Below are 19,323 nucleotides of genomic sequence, written 5' to 3'. Positions count from 1 at the left end.
TTAGAATTATGCATTTTAATCCAAATCTATCATAGGCATTGACTCTATAATGTGAAAATATCTCGAGACACAAAAATAAATATCTTCTAAAAAGATGTATAGTGTAAAAGTAAATATTCACATAAATATTGAGTATTATAGGAGAAATAATACAATTAGTATCATACAGAGATGAAGACAAATCACACAAAAAAGTCAGTTTCCAGTTCCTTTTCACAGTTCTTCCCCATGCAGAGATATACGAGAGCACCCTTCAAACAAAATGTCTCCAACAAAAAACATCGAGCATAAAATGGTCTCTACTAAAAAGTAGGCATTAAAAATCACCCAAGTTTCTGAGCAAAGAAGATGGTCTAATATTTGACTTTGAAGACCAAACAGAGCAGGCTCAAACGAATCATTTCTGTGACATTACAGAGAACCGCTCCCACCATATGCTAACAATCTGCCAGCTAACTTCACATTAGCATATTAGCTAGTTTGGCAGCTGTACATCATGTCTGTCACTAAAACACAAACATTACCTCAAATAATGTTTCTCTACATTCAAAGCTCACTTCATAGCCAAAAATCTACAGACATTGAACCGACTGAGCCACAAAACTGGCCATTTTATTTGAAAAGTAGATCAAAGATTCGACTTTGCATTCAGTTGATGATGGCTATTTATTGGCTTATAGTTTTAGATCCTAACAATTGTAAGTACAGCTGTGGTGAAAAATCGTCAGAGAAATCGATTCAGCATCGATTCTGATATTTTCAAAATTCATCACTATTTTCTTGTGAATTGATTCTTAGTTATTAGCAACAGATGGCATATAGGCTTGTTGTTAACAGAAGATGGCGCTCTAGGCTAGTTTTTTAACATAAGATGGCACTCTAGGCTAGTTATTAATAGAAGACGGTGCTCTAGGCTAGTTTTTAAAAAGTAGACATGCTCTAGGCTAGTCTTTAACAGAAGATGGCGCTCTAGGCTTGTTTTTAACAACACACGGTGCTCTAGACTAGGTTTTTAACAGAAGATGGTGCTCTAGGCTAGTATTTAACAGAGGATGGGGCGCTAAGCTAGTTTTTAACAGATGGTGCTCTAGACTAGTTTTTAACAGCAGACGGTGCTCGAGGCTAGATTTTTAGCAGAAGATGGTGCTCTAGGCTAGTTTTTAACAGAAGATGACGCTCTAGGCTTGTTTTTAAACAGAAGATGTCGTTCTAGGCAAGTTATTGATAGAAGATGGCACTCTAGGCTAGTTTTTAAACAGAAGATGGTGTTCTAGGCTAATTTTTAAACAGCAGACGGCACTCTAGGCTAGTGTTGAAACAGAAGTTGTCGTTCTAGGGTAGTTTTTAAACAGAAGATGGCGCTCTAGGCTAGTTTTTAAACAGAAGATGGCGTTCTAGGCTTGTTTTTTAACAGCAGACGGTGCTCTAGACTAGGTTTTTAACAAGATGGTGCTCTAGGCTAGTATTTAACAGAAGATGGTGCACTAAGCTAGTTTTTAACAGAAGATGGTGCTCTAAACTAGTTTTTAACAGCAGACGGTGCTCGAGGCTAGGTTTTTAGCAGAAGATGGTGCTCTAGGCTAGTTTTTAAACAGAAGATGGCGCTCTAGGCTAGTTTTTTAACAGAAGACAGCACTCTAGGCTAGTTTTTAAACAGAAGATGATGCTCTAAGCTAGTTTTTAAACAACAGACGGCACTAGGCTAGTTTTTAAACCGAAGATGGCGTTCTAGGCTAGTTTTGAAACAGAAGATGGTGTTCTAGGCTATTAAACAGCAGACAGCACTCTAGGCTAGCTTTTAAACAGAAGATGGTGTTCTGGGCTAGTTTTTAAACAGCAGACGGCACTCTAGGCTAGTTTTTAAACAGAAGATGTCGTTCTAGGCTAGTTTTTAAACAGAAGATTGTGTTCTAGGCTAGTTTTTAAAAAGCAGATGGCACTTTAGGCAAGATTTTAAACAGAAGACAGCACTCTAGGCTAGTTTTTTAACAGCAGATGGTGCTCTAGGCTAGTTTTTTAACATAAGACATCACTCTAGGCTAGTTATTAAGAAGAGATGTTGCTCTAGACTAGTTCTAAACAGCAGAGAGCACTCTAGGCTAGTTTTTAAACAGCAGATGGCACTGTAGTCTGTTTTTTTAAACAGAAGACGGCGCTCTAGGCTAGTTTTTTAACAGAAGATAGCGCTCTAGGCTAGTTATTAATAGAAGACGGCAATTTAGGCTAGTTTTTAACAGAAGATGGCGTGCTAGGCTAGTTATTAAAATAAGACTGTGTTCTAGGCTGTTTTTTTAACAGAAGATGGCGCTCTAGGCTAGTTTTTTCCCAGCAGACAATGCTGTAATCTTTTTTTTTAAACAGAAGACGGTGCTCTAGGCTAGGTTTTTAACAGAAGGAGGCGCTACAGGCTAATTATTAATAGATGATGGCCCTCTAGGCTAGTTATTAACAGCAGATGGTGTTCTAGGCTAGTTTTCAAACAGCAGACTGAGATTTGCATCAAACAGCGCTCTAGTCATGTTTTTAACAGCAGACGGTGCTCTGGACTTGTGTTTAACAGAAGATGGTGCTGTAGGCTAGTTATTAACAGCAGATAGTGTGCTGGTTTTTAACATGAGAGAGAGCTATAATAGGTGTAATAGACAAAGGAGACATCCAAAACATGCAGTGTTGGTGGTCATCCAGGAACGTGGTTGAGAAAGTTTTTAACAGAAGCCTGCAATTAAGGCTTGTTTGTTTTAACAGAAGATGGCGCTCTAGGCTAGTTATTAACAGCAGACTGCGCTCTGTGCTAGTTTTTAACAGCAGATGGCGATCTAGGCTAGTTATTAACAGCAGACTGCGCTCTGTGCTAGTTTTTAACAGAAGATGGAGCTCTAGGCTAGTTATTAATAGAAGACGGCAATTTAGGCTAGTTTTTAACAGAAGATGGCGTGCTAGGCTAGCTATTAAAATAAGACAGTGTTCTAGGCTGTTTTTTTAACAGAAGATGGCGTGCTCGGCTAGTTATTAAAATAAGACAGTGTTCTAGGCTGTTTTTTAACAGAAGATGGCGCTCTAGGCTAGTTATTGACAGCAGACTGCCCTCTGTGCTAGTTTTTAACAGCAGATGATGATGATCTAGGCTAGTTTCTAACAGCAGACTGCACTCTGCGCTAGTTTTTAATAGCAGCTAGAGACAGCATTATAGGCTAGTATTTAACAGCAGATGGTGCTCTAAACTAGTTATTAAGATCAGATAGCATACTAGGCTAGTTTTTAATAGAAGATTGTACTCTGGGCTAGTCTTTAACTGTACACTCAAATGCTCACAAGAATGAGTTCTTGTGTGTTTAGCTGAGTCATGCAAATTGGTGTTTAAGCAAGGAGATACACGTAAACAGCTAATTAATATGAACACTCTTGTGTTTCGTTTGAAACTTTTTAAACTTGTAACATTAAGGAATTTGACACAAGCAGAGTACAGCTTTTTGTAAAGCGCCATCTGCTGTTAAATGGTCAGAAACTTTTCTCTTCCAGTTGCAACTTAAATAGTGCGTGGAAAGCTTTAAGCTTAACTGTCATTTGTCAGTGGCCCACACTGATTAAAATTTTAAGGGTAAAGTATGAGAAAATACAACATTTTTGCATTTTAAGAGTGATTTTTATCAAATTTAGACACATACCTACTTTGAAAAGATTAATAAAATTTCAATACAGACTTGTAGAAGCTGATACCTCTAACAACACTACCAGCACCACGACCCATCATGAACAGATGACTTAATTTATGTTCAAAACTATAAATCTGTTAAAAAGATTTGATCACAGGTTTTGTGACCCTTTAAACACTAAGCTCAGAATCCATTCAAGAGAGTAGGGATTCATTTTGGAAATCTCAGAATCAATATAGATTTTTCACCACAGCATCCCCAGCATATACAGCATTAGTGTGTACTGTGAGTCAGATTATTCAGACTTGTCAATAATACTGGTTGGACACTCCCTTCTGATTTGCCAATAAAAGCAATTTGCCCTGTTCCAGCGTGCCAGACACCGGGAAATATAATAACATAAAATAACCCACTACATTGATTCTGAGCATCAACCATTAATATTTTAGAATCAGCATTAGAATGACACACGTTTAGAGGTATTATCATGATGAGATAACGTCACACACGCATATATAGGATACTCGTACATGCAAAACAGACAGCAAGCTAAATGAGATGGCAAGAAATGACTTATGTAAACCAAAATCAAAAATAAATATAAGAAGCTATTTGTTTTTCAAATTGCTGATGCTTGTCTGATGTTTTACCTGGAATGTATATTTCTAATCTGTAATATTATACAAATTAGTCTAAAATACACAGAGAATCTAAAGAGATAAAGGACAAAATAATTTAAACAGTAAACACTGAGATAAAGCTTGATGAAATCAATGAGACAGAAGCAACTAACCACACTGAAAATACACATATATATATATATAAAGTGCTAGGAGGAAAATGCAAAACACATTTTGATATTTTCTTTCCCCGTTTAACTAAAGTTTTTTAATAGCTTATAGATGCCCAAGTGTACTGGGACAAAAAGGTTTTAATAGAAAATGTGTTAAAAATACAATTCTCACTCTTCAGACTACTTCTATCAGGCATTCTTGATTATATGTTGCTAAAAATAGACCTCACAAAGTTACCCAAGGCTCGGTGAGAAAGTGTGGTGTCTGCAGATCATGTTCAGGCACAACTGCGGTCATCCCATGTGTCCTGATCTTCTCAAAAAGCTCTCTTTGTCAATTTAGATATACTCAAGGCAACATTTTAAGTCCTTGGACTGCATGCCTCAGATTTACAGGTCCTTTAAAGGTACTTCAATATATTAAGTGCCTGCTTTATTCATGATGGGGTTGCAGAACCACTAGTTCATGCACTTTTTGGGGTTTTCCTTTGGGTTCTGCATTCGTGCAAACAAATTGCGGTTCAGAATTTGTATCCAATGGATTTAGTTGTGATTCTTCAAGAGATTTTGCCAAATTTGTCAACAGGCAAATATGCGTTCTCTTTGTACATGTGACAACTTAGTGTTGCTCCATAAGGGGTATAAGATAAATTTCTCCTATATCCAACATATTAAAAATAGAGCATACCCAAAAATCCAATATGTCTGCAAGAAATATTTATAATCAAGGGATTTCTAAAGTACCAACTTCAGTACAAATTCGTACTGAAATCCAAAAAATTTCCATTTTCTGCTTACATTTCAGCACTGTTAAAGAGAGCTGATTGACCATTGTGTTCACAGATATGACTGTGATTGGCTGCAATGACCATTGCTTGACAGGTTTCATTGAGCACTTACAGAGAAACACAGACACTTCGACGTTTGAAAGCCATGTAAAGCCAGGTTCACACTGCCAGTGACATTTTAAGTAATTTTGGCAATTTAAGTCGCCAATGGATGTTCCGCAGAGTTGCTTATGCTGGGCCCACACCACAAGATAATCTTGGCTGATTTTGAGTCAATTTCTCCTCTTCCAACAATCCTAGGAATATCCCAATTATCTTAGTAGTTCTAAAGATTATCTTATCAGACTTTCCTGTGATGTGAGGTGTGTTAAGAGTGACTTAATCTGCCTAGTAGAACGTCAAAGAACAGTGATGGCACAGCTCAAAGTGAAATTGATTTGGACACATGAGATGGAGGATTAGCTTGTCAATTTGTGGCAACAGCCTGAATGATTATTCGTTTACTTATATAATTGTCCACCATGCTTTTTCTCATGTCTCGAAAGAGTTTAGTGGTTCGGGAGTCTTGTTTAAGATCTTTTGGTGTGTGTTGTGTTCATTTGCATTAACGTGAAGTATTCTCAACTTTGCTGTGTTGCTGGACACACCCACATCTGGTCACCAACAGTTGCTGTCAATTATATAGCCAAAAATGGGTGGAAATCGCTAGCTCTTACTTAAAACCAATGAGATCATGTTGCTTTGTTCACTGGTAGTGTGAACATGGCTTAAAAGCATGGTGAAGAGCATCAAGCGATGATCATTGTAGTCATTCATATGTGTTGAGCGCATAAACAACAAAAAATCATTGGTGTTCATGGATCCACTTTGCAGCACTGAAAATGCAAAGGGAAATATGCTGGTAAATTTCAGTACAGATTAGTACCAAAGTCGGTACTATTGACATCCCTACTATAGTCAAGTATGGAATGGAAATATCAGGCAGCTACTCCTTGAAGGCCCTAGTAGGAATGGGAGATGTTATTGCCTTGCTCCTGAAGGCTCACCAGAAGGTCATCAATTTTCTCCATGTTCTGAGAGGTTGTCAAGGTGCTCTGGACAGCTCCAGGGTCTGGCATAGCCTGCCCGAGTAAAGACTGGATTTGCCCATCGCTCTCTTGCTGACTCTGTCCAGACTGACTGATGGTAATTATTTGATTAGACAGTGTAGATCCTTGGCTGTTCATGAGTTGACGGCACTCTGCAAAATATAAAATCATTAGAATGAGTTTTAAAATATGAGACTTAAGACAAACAGCAAACATGTTTAGGAATATTGCCTAACCATTCTGGATCTCAAAGAGGAACAGGTCTGTCTGCTGATCCTGGTTGGGCTGGTTAAGACTCCCACTCATTGTGGTCTGAAAGAGTTGACCAGGCTGTTGCACTGGAGAGGAAGTGCTTGTCTGAATGCCGCCTACATCACCCTGTGGTGCAAAAAGGGCTTCTTGTGTAGTCATTCCCCCTTGCATGTTGGACTGTGCCATGAAGAGATTTACAGACTGTGAAGAGCCTGGACCAGAACTTGGTGCCAACTGCATTGGCTGCTGGTCTTGGAAGATGGGCTTATTTGATGACAGGTTGACCACCATTGCCGTCTGATCCTGAAATGTCATTGGTTCAGATGCCTTCTGCTGCCTCACGGTGACCAGACCAGCCTGAGCGAAGGGAAGGGGAGTGTTCTGTTGCTCTGATGAAGCAAGGCTGCTATTGTTCATTGATCCTATCTGTACTTGGCCACTGAATAACAGATTGGAGGATTGCTCTTGTGTGATTGAAGAGTTTAAGGATCCAAGGAGTAGACCAGCCTGCTGCTGCTGACCAGGGGTGAGTTTGCTTGGTGATTGGGAGATGCTCTGAAACAAGGAACCAGGTTGGGCATGCTGTGGGGACTGCTGCTGGTCCATCGGAGTGCCTTGCTGAATGGGGGACAGTTGGGTTGGAGTCTGAAATACCGATGGCGCCTCGAGAGATGTCTGCATGGAAGTGAGGAACGTCAGTTGCTGGGGCTGGTTGGCGTTGACAGTAAGTTGAGCTGGTACAGGATTCTGGGAAAGAAACATACTAGCTGCAGAGGGCTGAGCTTCTGAAGACATGTTGGACCCACTGAGAACCGAGAGATTGCTTTGGAAAATGGAAGCCTGGACCTGATCCTGGTTGGGAGAGGTCTTCTGTGTGTGGAAAAGAGACTCCTGAGGGCTTTGAGCTTCTGTCATGGCTGTAGTGTTGTGGAACATGGAAGGAGAGGAATGACTGGGTTGCTGCTGAAGAAACCCAGCTCCTTGTTGGAACAAGGTTGCCTGCTGCTGCTGCTGCTGTTGTTGTTGGGATGGGGTGGGCTGGAAAAGGGAACTTCCATTCTGCACCATACCCTGGGAGGAGCTCTGCTGCTCTGAACTACAGTGAATTTGAACCTGGGGCTGAAAGAGCTGATGTTGAAGGTTCTCCAGAGCTTGCTGCTGATGGTGCTGATGTTGCTGCAGCTGGATTTGCTGCTCTTGATGCTGGATGTGCTGCTGCTGTTGCTGAATTTGCTGCTGTTGTTGGTGGATTTGATGCTGCTGTTGTTGGATTTGCTGTTGCTGCTGTTGAAGCTGATGTTGTCTTTGCTTAGACAGTGAATTCTCACTCTGGAGTTGTATGCCGCAGTATCCTTTCGCTTGCAGCTGCCGCACGGCCTGCTCCAGTTGGGCCACCTCATCTGGGGGTAGAAGAGAGAGCTGTTGCTGCGGATTGTCATCTAATTGGGAAAGACCCACTACTGAACTGCCACTGCTGCCTGGCATCTCCTGTCCAAGACTGTCTCTGTGTTCCAGGAGGAATGGCTGAACTCCTTGCTGGAGAAGAGATTTATTAGGCACATGGAAAGAGCCACTGGATGCTAGATTCTGTTCCTGGATGGTGCTGAAAGGTTCTTTGTTGGAAAAGACTGAATTCTGAGATTGATCTTGTTCTCTTGTTGGGTGTGCCAATGGACTGGAAAATTTGCAGTTATTGGTGGAGATCTCAGTACTCATGTCTAAGGCTTGCTGGGCTGAATTGATGACTTCAGAGGTCTGCTGAGTTGTGAACGACAAATATATGGATTTTATCGAATTATACCAAAATTCTTGTTGCAGTACTGATTTATTTGAAGGGTTTCTGTCTTGTGATTTGTACAAACCTTGAAGGCCGAGGGGTTACTGGTGACCTCCATCGGGGTGGCCTCTTCTCGTTTAACAAGAGGTAAGCCTGGTGTCATCACGGCAGTCTCAATTACTATATTAAACAACAGACTTAATGCTAGTTACAATTACAGGTAACACACTAGGAAACAGTATTCTATTCTAATATTCACATGGATGACTGCTTACCTTTAATTTGTTCAAAACAACAAGGTGTCACTGGAGGCAAGTCTTCCTTTTTTACAGAAGAATCGACCGCTGAAAAAATTGAGATCAGTCATTATCTCATGTTACTTGAGTAGTAGTGGTTTGGTAAGATAAGGGAAACATCCAGAATGTGAACTGCTAGTGTGCTTTCAGGAGCAGATTTGGGAAAATGTAGTGGAGATAAAACTGACCTGGCTCTGGAGTGTATGTAAATTGTTGAACATCATGTGAACGTCCAGCATTCGTGACAACATAGATACCAACAGATACAGGAGATGTGATATCTGGATTTTGATATGGAGGGACTTTGACAATAAGATGATTCTAAAACGGACAAAGTCAAATATTTAGAGAGTGCACACTTTTTTCTGCAGTTTTTGTAATAACTGTGTAAAATCTGATGATTTGTGTACTTTACAGGAACACTTCAAGACGTAATATAGACCATATTTGACATGATTAACCAAAATTGCCTGCAAAAGAATTGCTAATTCAAAATGTGCAAGCATTAGTGCATCAATTCTTTTAAAGACTGATATATACAAAAACAATCACTCAAAAAGAACTTAAATCTTTATTACGAACTTTTGTGTATCTAGGTCAACATTCTGCAGTTCATTCTAAATGTCAGGCAACAATTGGGGACACAGATATCTGTGACCTGTGTAAATCTGCCTCTATTTTTACAGTGCTTGATCATCCCACACAGTCAAATAATAGAGCAGATGCCATGGCTTACCTGATGGAAAAACTCCATGTCAATGTCAGCCTCTGCCTTCCAGGACTTATCATCTGCTACAATCAAACAGCCAGAGGTTAAACAGTGCAAGAGCTAGGAAAAGCAACATGAAACTTTTCACATGTAAAGATACCTGAAGCGTTCTCCTGAAATATGACCTTGGTTCCTTTGAGAAAGTTTTTTCCAATAATAAAGACTTCATTCCCCCCTTTAACCGAACAGCTGTGTAAACTCTTCTTGAGAATCTCAGGTACTCCTGCAGGCTGGGCTATAAAGAAAACCAAACCAATCGGAGGAAGAGAGAGAAAGAGACCATTAGACAACCAGGTAACAATGTTTCTGTGCAGCAGAACGTGACTATATATTTAGTTTCCTAACATTATGTGTGGGCCAACACAGCCATATATCGCTAGGTCAGGTTGTGACTACGGAAATAAAGGTTAATTTAGTTTTTTATCCAAACAGGAATACCAGGAAAAGGCATTAGTATTATGCTAGTAATGCATAACTAGAAAAGCGTTTGCCTAGAAAATTAGGCAAGTGCGTAATTCTTGCTTTTAAAGCTATGTTACAGGGCATTTTCAGATACGTAGATTGTTCGCTTTGTTCCAAAACAGGATTTAAATTATGACAGAGTTGCATTTTATTCTTGGTTGATTTCACTTTCAAAAGACATTTAAATTGCAGTAAAGTGCATTTAAATGCGTTTACCTAAGTCACATGTGAGTACACTTGGTTTACCGTCATCAACCCAGATTACAGATGTGTTTATTCACTTTTTATGTATGTACTACTTTCCCAATATAAATGATGATACTGCTAGGATCAATCAGGTTGAGACAAGATTGTTCATGCAATCACTGACCAATTAATTTGGTGAGAGTGATGATATATGCCTGAGTGAACTGAACTATGGAAGAAAAGTCTAATTACATATACTACAACAAAATGGGGGGTGCCAGTGGTTAGCACTGTTGCCTCACAGCAAGAAGGTTGCTGGTTTAAGTCCCGGCTGGGCCAGTTGGCAATTCTGTGAGGAGTTAACATGTTCTCCCTGTGTTCGCGTGGGTTTCCTCCGGGTGCTTAATTTTCCCCCACAGTCCAAAGACATGAAGTAAATTGGCCGTAGTGTATGAGTGTGAGAATGTATGGGTGTTTCCCAGTACTGGGTTGCAGCTGGAAGGGCATACGCTGCGTAAAACAGATGCCGGAATCATTAATTCCGCTGCCCCTAATAAATGTAATAATAAACCCCTATTAAACCCCTAAAGGCACTAAGGAAAATGTATGAATGAATGACAACCAAATGGATTATAAATAAATGAAATTGTATTCATCTACAATATTTTAAAAGTAAATCTATTATGCAATTTAAAGCAAGTCAACTCAAGTCAAGCTTTATTGTCATTCTGCTACATGTGTGGACATACAGAAGAACGCAATGTCTTGTCTCGCAGGACAACGGTCTATTACAACTATTGTATTGTATTCTATTGTATTGTATTCAGGGCTTTACATTAACAACCGCCAACACGCCAAATGCGGGTAGATTTCAGCTGTGGCGGGTTAGACAACCACTCTCACTAGCAGGGGCGTAGCATACATTTTAAAAGTGGGGGGGGGGGGTTGGGGCTGTATGAGATCATACGTTCATATCATTATTAATCACCTGTTTCTAAATAGTCTGTCTCTAAAAGTGAGGGGGACGGATCCCCCCGATCCCCCCCGGTTGCTACGCCCCTGCTCACTAGTCACTTTGGCTGGTTGAAGATCATTTTAAAATGATAGTTTTCCTAAAAGCAGGGTTCGACAATAAAGATGGCCCAACATATGTTTAAATGTCATCTTAGAATCGAGAAGCACCATGACCGACAAAAATAGCGTTCGCGCGAGCAAAAGAAAGCAGGTGAATACCAAATGAGAGGATGATCACTCGCGCGGACAAGTGATGTGATGCGCGCTCCCGTTTCCTGGCACGAAGCAACCGTGCCTGGAAATGCAACTGCTGTTATCGGTTCTCTATAAAATAGATACCCGATGTTTTTGAAGCATGTCTTTTTGTAAGCAGCAGCGGTTGCCGGTTTTGTTTGAACTATTCTATGAACACAACAGATTATGCACCTAATGTGACCCGTGTGCGTGTTTCACCTGCGTTCTTTTGCTTAGGGTTATTTTTGTTAATATGGTTTAATTATCATGTTTACAATAACATTACTTTAATAGGAGATTAACTTCCCATGTATGAGTAGTTAGATCTGAGAGACCTTTAGCCTGGACAGACTAGGTTACTGTGCATGGTTTTAGATACATGGCAGTAATATATATATATATATATATATATATATATATATATATATATATATATATATATATATATATATATAAATGAGAAAGGTTTTGTGGAATAAAATAGCATGTATACAGATATATTTGGCATGTTTTGACATGTTATTTAACATTTGTGACTAAGAAATAATTATTTATTTATTTTTGGTGTGGTCAGAGATAAATTTGGGAAATCCTTAGTGTTGAGCCCTGAAAAGTCTTGTGAAATAAAAAAAAAAACAGTTTGCAATGCGACACTATGAAACCACAACCCATTTGTTGCTCATTAAGTACGTTCATACACAAAAAAGTGAAATGAATGAAGAGGCATGTGGACATAACACAAAGTCTAATTCAAGTAATTCTAGCAAAAAAGTTAAACGTATGGATATAAAGTATGTTTTCCCAACAACAAAAAATGTGGCTAGTGAAAATGGCGAGTGGCTAGTAATGTTGTAAAACTACTAGCCACAGTGGTTGGTGATCATAAAAATTAATGTCAAGCCCTGATTGTATTACTATTCTATTGTAACTATTGTATTTTAACAGTGTAACTATTGTATTGATTATACTGTCAATTTGAGCTCACGTTTGATGATGAAACATTGGAAGAACTAGTTGATCAACCCAACCTCCTTCACAAGCAGGGCATGCAAGTGTTTCTTACTGCTAAGTTTTTAACTTAGATTGTGGTACATTAGAGATCATATATGTTTGCATGAGTGTATTATAGGTGACAGGTTCAAACTCTTATGCATTACACAATACAAAAGTGTTCTTAATTTAATGATCGGATCACTCTATTGAAAATATATTACACAGATATCGCATGTGTTGAAAAAGTACATCATATTCTACAACTGCAGGCTAACTATGTATATGCTTCACAGTTGCACTGTCCACCCTATACACAACACCCTAACTCTTTCTGATTTTGACTGTAATGTAATATCGTGCATCTTTTTAAAGCTTTGGAATGATAATTATTGTGAAAAGCGCTAATCAATTTGCATATTTATGCACAAATATGTTTTGCAGATGTAAGTGAAGGGATTGTTTCTATGCTCAGATGTCAGCGTTTGAATGTATAAGCCTGTAGGTATGAGAGTCCATATCATAGATGCAAAACTGGCATTTATGACTGGCATTATGCAAATGTGGGGGCGACATGGTGGCTTAGTGGTTAGCACTGTCGCCTCACAGCAAGAAGGTCGCTGGTTCGAGTCCCGGCTTGGTTAGTTGGCATTTCTGTGTGGAGCTTGCATGTTCTCCCTGTGATGATTGTGGGTTACCTCCGGGTGCTCCGGTTTGCCCCACAGTCCAAAGACATGCGGTATAGGTAAAATGAATAAAATAAATTTGCCGTAGTGTAAGGGTGTTTCCCAGTACTGGGTTGCAGCTGGAAGGGCATCCGCTGTGTAAAACTGCTGGATAGGATAGCAGTTCATTCTGCTGGGGCTACCCCTGACAATAAAGGATGAATACTAAGTCGAAGGAAAATCAATGAATGATGCAAATGTTATGGATCTACATGTTACTAAATAAGAACAACAGTTTCACACTCATCTATTATTGTATGACCACCATGGCCAATCACAACGAAAAACAACAACTCCCACTCATCCCGGAAGTGACCTTTTACATAACATAATAGTGTGCCATGTGCCACAAACACACCAACAATTATGTCATAACCAAACTTAATAACTACATAGATCCACTGTGGAAATGGAATTCCTGGATGACTCGTGGTTTAGAACTGATTCCTTAAAAAAAAAAGAAGCTTTGATCTTTTAAGACAGTCAAACAGTTAAATTACTCACTGGATTGAAGATAAGTTTCGAAAAGTTAAATTGGTGCACTTTAGGTGCAGTGTGTACTCCATGTATGCATGTATGACACCTAGTGGTTGAATTAGGTATTGCAGCCATGGTTCAAAACACACACAAGCGAAGGTTGCCAGATTGACGACATCAACAGGAGTGTGTCTGACTATTGAGCCTAAAGGCTGATTTAAGTCGTGCTCTAAATAGAAGCAACGGTATGCGATAGTTTTTGTCCTAACCAACACCTGCAATTTATATTTTAGAAATGGCTTCTATTTCTTGCAGCTCAGGTACATTTGAATCCCCTCAGGTACACCTCATGTGCTTTATTCAGTGTTAAATGCTAACAATGTGAGTTTGAATACCATTTTTATTGCCATTCTACTGAAAGCAGCAGCAGCAGCAGCAGATAGTTCACCTCAGATCTTGAAAATAAAATAAACTGTTTGAATTTGAACTTTTGAACTGAGACTCAGAGCAAGGCACCACATACCAGTGATTCAGCATCTACATTTAATAATCTTAAAGAGGTTTAACATGAATTAATTAGATTATAAACTTTACCATTTTGCTGGAGTGCAGTGAGTGCACTATTCTGTGCTTCGGAATGGCTGTATTTAAATTTCTGTCATGTGGTGCAAAAAGAAAATAACGTATCAATGCAAATCTTATCATGTAAAGTCGTTAGGACACGGGGTTACAATGTAACCTACTCACCTAATGTTTACGTTCGTAATATTTATATCATTTGCTAATTAATAACCTCATGTGGAACTCTGAATCTGCGTCTCATTTCGGAGTCTGCTACCATCCACTGGAGGTCTCATTTCAGTCACGCATACTTTAAGAGCCTTCCTGACTGAATGAATGAATGAAATATGCGGTTTTCCACCAAGGCAATTCAGGGTGCTAAAAATATAATTGGCTAAACTGGCATTGGGCGGGTAAACAGAACCAAAACAAAGACAGTCGTTCCAGCACGTAAAGCACAATTTCAAAGCAGAAAATCTGATTTCAGCATTGTTTTTCAGATAAACAAGAATGTTTACTTAGCAAGTTTCTTAAATATCTGCAAACATATTATGGTATTTTTATGCTTTAGAAGAGTCAAAAACTTACATACAGCACCATTAAATGTTGAAGTAAATATAACTTCAGTATTAATTTCAGTTGTTCAGTGTTCAGTTTGAACAACACCACACTGTAGGTCTGATATTAAGTGAATTTAGAGATAGAATAAAAATAATATGCTAAATGTATGAAAATCAATAATACAAATGTATAGTCTTTCCTTATTATTGCAAATTAATTTTCTATGGTACCTGCCAGAAAGCTTCAGATGGTGTCAGTAGAACTTAAGTAATCATCCTGGAATTTTCCCCCTATTTTCTGGCAACACGGAAATTACATTTAACAACAAAGCAGTACAATTCATCACAGACCTAGTAGCCCTGTTCGGTAAGCACCTGATGTTCTGCCTGACTCATTCTCTCCTCTATTTTTTTGGGTTCTATGGCCTTAATAATATAAACATTCATTATCCCCTTCTCTAATCCCTACCTCTCCTATGTGATGAGAGCACCAGCTGGGCTCGCCAGCAGGGAGATGCTATGAATAACCCAAAGCCACTCACTGCACAGTATGGGAGACGACGAGGTCTGTAACGTGAGCGCAGAGCCATCGGGGCGTGGGATGTTGACTCGAAACACCAGTCTGGCACGGGTGCTCTTCTTCTTAGACCCGGCCACCCCGATACGGGCCTCCACATCGGCATTCCTGAGCTTCAGGATCCCCACACAGTCCACACTGTAGAGACACCCGTCTGTCAATATCAATACTTCCAACCACTCTGACGGATTTCTAGCTTGAAATGTAGGTTTGGGTAAAGTTTACATACGGCAGAGTCATGTTGCTGCTGGGATCCATTGGCACTTCGATGACTGTTGTGCCTTCGATGTCCACTTCCCTGCAAGCGGTTGTGTTTCGGCCAGTGACTCTGCAAGCCTGGTAGAACCCGTGAGGCTTCACACGTCCGGCATCATTGCCCACAAAGATCTGCATGACCACTGACTCCTTCACACCCTCAAGCTGAGAGGATCGAGAAAATGTGTGGTTATCAGAGTAACATTCATCCATCCAAACATCAACAGTAAGAAGTGAGATCCACACCATAAACATAGAGGAGTACTTCACAATAGAATCAATTACTGAAATATTTAGCTTTTGTATAATGCAACATCCAAACCATTAGTCTAAGAGTTGTGCCTTATCAACCACTGTAAATGTAATGGAAAGAACAAGTACAGAAGACGCCTATATATACACTCACCGGCCCTTTAGGTACACCTGTCCAACAGCTGGTTGACGCAAATTTTTAAGCAGCCAATCATTTGGCAGCAACTCAATGCATTTAGGCATGTAGACATGGTCAAGATAAGCATATGAATGGGGAAGAAAGGTGATTTAAGTAACTTTGAACATGGCATGGTTGTTGGTGCTAGACGGGCTGGTCTGAGTATTTCAGAAACTGCTGATCTACTGGGATTTTCACACACAACCATCTTTAGAGAATGGTCTGAAAAAGAGAAAATATCCAGTGAGCGGCAGTTTTGTTGCCGCAAATGCTTTGTTGATGCCAGAGGTCAGAGGAGAATGGCCAGACTGGTTCCAGCTGATAGAAAGGCAACAGTAACTCCAATAACCACTCATTACAACTGAGGTATGCAGAAAAGCAACTCTGAATGCACAACATGTCCAACCTTGAGCAGGATGGGCTACAGCAGCAGAAGACCACACCGAGTGCCACTCCTGTCAGCTAAGAACAGGAAACTGAGACTACAACTCACACAGGCTCACCAAAACTGGACAATTGAAGATTGGAAAAACGTTGCCTGGTCTAATGAGTCTCAATTTCTGCTGCAACATTCGGATGGTGGGGTCAGAATTTAGCATCAACAACATGAAAGCATGGATCCATCCTGCCTTGTAGGATTCAGGCTGCTGGTGGTGGTGTAATGGTGTGGGGGATATTTTCTTGGCATACTTTGGGCCCATTAGTACCAATTGAGCATCATATCAACGCCACAGTCTACCTGAGTATTGTTGCTGACCATGTACATCCCTTTTTGACCACAGTGTACCCATCTTCTGATGGCAGCAGGATAATGCGCCATGTCATAAAGCGTGAATCCTGTCAGACTGGTTTCTTGTTCATGACAATGAGTTCACTGAACTCAAATGGCCTCCACAGTCAACAGATCTCAATCCAATAGTGAACCTTTGGGATGTGGTGGAACAAGAGATTCGCATCATGGATATGCTACCAACAAATCTGCAGCAACTGCGTGACGCTATCATGTCAACATGGACCAAAATCTCTGAGGAATATTTCCAGTACCTTATTGAATCTATGCCAAGAAGGATTAAGGCAGTTCTGATAGCAAAAGGGGTCCAACACTGTACTAGTAAGGTGTACCTAATACAGTGGGCAGTGAGTGTATTTGCTATAAAACATGCACATACTTAAAGGCATAATTCACCCAAAAATGAACATTTCCTGACTATTTATTGTCATGTCGGCTTTATCATGTGACACCGCAGCACAAATGATATAAGCATATGTTCGGGGGGGTTTTTCTCTCTCTTTTCTGCAAATATTGACAAACACCCTAATAATACTTTAAAATATCTGATACTTTAATTCTCATATGTGTAAGAACATGTATTTGGTCACTTAAACAGTGTAATAATTGTGATTTATTTCACTGGATGAGCACAAGCTTTCACTGGAAAGCAGAACTGAATTTAGCAGCTGATCTGGAAACTGGAAATGCGATGGGAAAGCTTAACAATTTTTGTTTCAGGATCCAAAAAAAGAAAGGAAAAATCTTTTACTATTTTATTGTGAAAAAGCATTCTTTTGATTTTCTATGTGTGACCCACCTTGATAGTAGGAAACCCCTGCTGTGTTTGGTCTTTGACCGACCCTCGGCTGCCTTCAGTCAGGTAACGCGCTCTGTGCTGAGTCTCAGGCTGCACCACAATCTTCAGTTCTTTCCCTTCACTTTTCTGAGGATACTGACAAGACAGTACCCCACCTTTGAGAGCCAATACTTGTGGTCCATCAGGGCTAAGAAACAAATATTGCTTATGAAAATCACATTTGAGTTTTCTGAGCCATTATTTCAATTGCCTGGTCTCACCTTTTTAGGACAATAGTATCTCCAGCAGAAAAGATATCCGAAGAGGCCATTTTAAATTGTAAATAAATCTGTGGTTTTGAAACTAATGAAGACAGCAGAAGCCAATGATTCATTTGAGTTATTTAGCCTGACATGTTTACTGCTCCAAAATATTTTAAAATGTATTGTGTTCAAATGAGAAAGACATTTTTGTTTTTAACCCAGACATTTAATAAGAACATATTTTAGAGCAGTAATTACAATATCGTGAAACCGTGATATTTTCATCCAAGGTTATCATACCGACAGAATCTTATATCGGCCAATACCTAATCCTAGGACTACGCAAGTATCAACCTTTTGCCATTTTTGCACCATATGAAATGAGAATGATTTTAGTTATAGGGACACATTTTGAGGATACTTAATCCCCAAGTCGTATACCCAAGCTAAAGAGAATTGGGACAGGGGAAGGGCTAAGGGGTAGAATTGGGATTGGGTCTAAATTTCACTGGTAATACCAAATTTGATATTTAGGCCCAATCCCAATTCTATTTTTATACCCCTACCCCTTCCCCTTGGCCCTTACAACCGAGGGTTATAGGGAAGGGCTTCAAAATTTACCCCTAAGAATTGGAACAGCGCTACAGCACATGCACACACCATAATATGTCATCGTGATCTCTTGCTTCATATGAGATCAGACGATTGCGACTGCTGTAGTTATTCCAGTTGTATTATTTTTTGGTATTTATCTTCAAGAAATCATTGAAGGCATATATTATGTTATCATAATGATCTAATGTGGCAATAAGATCGTAACTGTACTGGGTATTTACACAGTGGCCATATTCATCAGTGTAAACTCACCAAAAACAACACTAACATTATAGCAGACACTGTAAAAAGCTCATTCCCAGCCATTAGAGTTTTCTGACAGGGTATTCGAGTGTCATCGAGTGTCAGAATGTTGTGGGACTGCTGTACAGGAGGTATTATTAGGGATTATAGATCGCGAAATTTAGTGTTTTCTTTTAAGCATGACTGTAAAACACGAATGCAGTTATGAATATATTAAAACACATGCTTGTTTGTTGTAAAAAATCATAATAATGACAAAAAATACTAATTTGTGGATCTCCATACTTCCAGGTTCAACAATGCTACCGCTGTGGCTGGTGTATTCTGGGAAATTTTCTTACCCCTTGGTTTTGAGTGTTGTCCTGAAAAATCTTCGTTTGAAGGACTATTCACCCCTTCCCCCTTAGCCCTACGGCTTCAAGTAGAAGAGAATTGGGACACCCCTACCCCTTGGCGTGCACGCGCAAAACGAGTGGTAGGGGTAAGTGGAAGTGCTAAGGGGTAGAATTGGGATTGGGCCTTAATCGTAAGCTTGACAAAAGGTTTTGGAGAATTTGATGTTGTACATTAGTGACGATCTCTCTCTCATTATCATAGACAGCCCTAAGTGAGAAGCAGCCGTCCGCCATTAGTTTTTGTACCATACCTGCCGAAGATAATGTCAGTGACTAATGGCCCGTTTCCACTGAGTGGTACGGTTCGGTTTGGTTTGGTATGCTTTTATGGCCGTTTCCACTGTCAAAAAGC

General features: G+C 39.8%; 1 protein-coding gene across 6 annotated transcripts in view; it reads right to left on the bottom strand.

Annotated features, from left to right (window-relative positions):
* nfat5b (nuclear factor of activated T cells 5b) overlaps positions 1-19,323 on the bottom strand; it is a 106,953-nt gene continuing 87,630 nt past the window's right edge. For 3 of the 6 annotated variants that reach the window (XM_056462372.1, XM_056462376.1, XM_056462377.1), the window contains 10 exons: positions 17,477-17,663; positions 15,432-15,622; positions 15,168-15,340; positions 9,517-9,651; positions 9,384-9,439; positions 8,836-8,968; positions 8,627-8,695; positions 8,437-8,531; positions 6,559-8,332; positions 1-6,474 (listed from right to left, as the gene is read on the bottom strand). In XM_056462372.1, the coding sequence (XP_056318347.1) occupies positions 6,236-6,474; positions 6,559-8,332; positions 8,437-8,531; positions 8,627-8,695; positions 8,836-8,968; positions 9,384-9,439; positions 9,517-9,651; positions 15,168-15,340; positions 15,432-15,622; positions 17,477-17,663 (3,052 nt within the window). In that variant the 3' untranslated portion in view covers positions 1-6,235. The remainder of the gene's footprint in view (positions 6,475-6,558; positions 8,333-8,436; positions 8,532-8,626; positions 8,696-8,835; positions 8,969-9,383; positions 9,440-9,516; positions 9,652-15,167; positions 15,341-15,431; positions 15,623-17,476; positions 17,664-19,323) is intronic. The other 3 variants (XM_056462374.1, XM_056462373.1, XM_056462375.1) reach the window with 3 other exon arrangements.

Source organism: Danio aesculapii, chromosome 7 (genome assembly GCF_903798145.1).
Source record: "Danio aesculapii chromosome 7, fDanAes4.1, whole genome shotgun sequence".
Lineage (NCBI taxonomy): Eukaryota > Metazoa > Chordata > Actinopteri > Cypriniformes > Danionidae > Danio > Danio aesculapii.
This window is presented reverse-complemented; position numbering and strand designations above follow the sequence as displayed.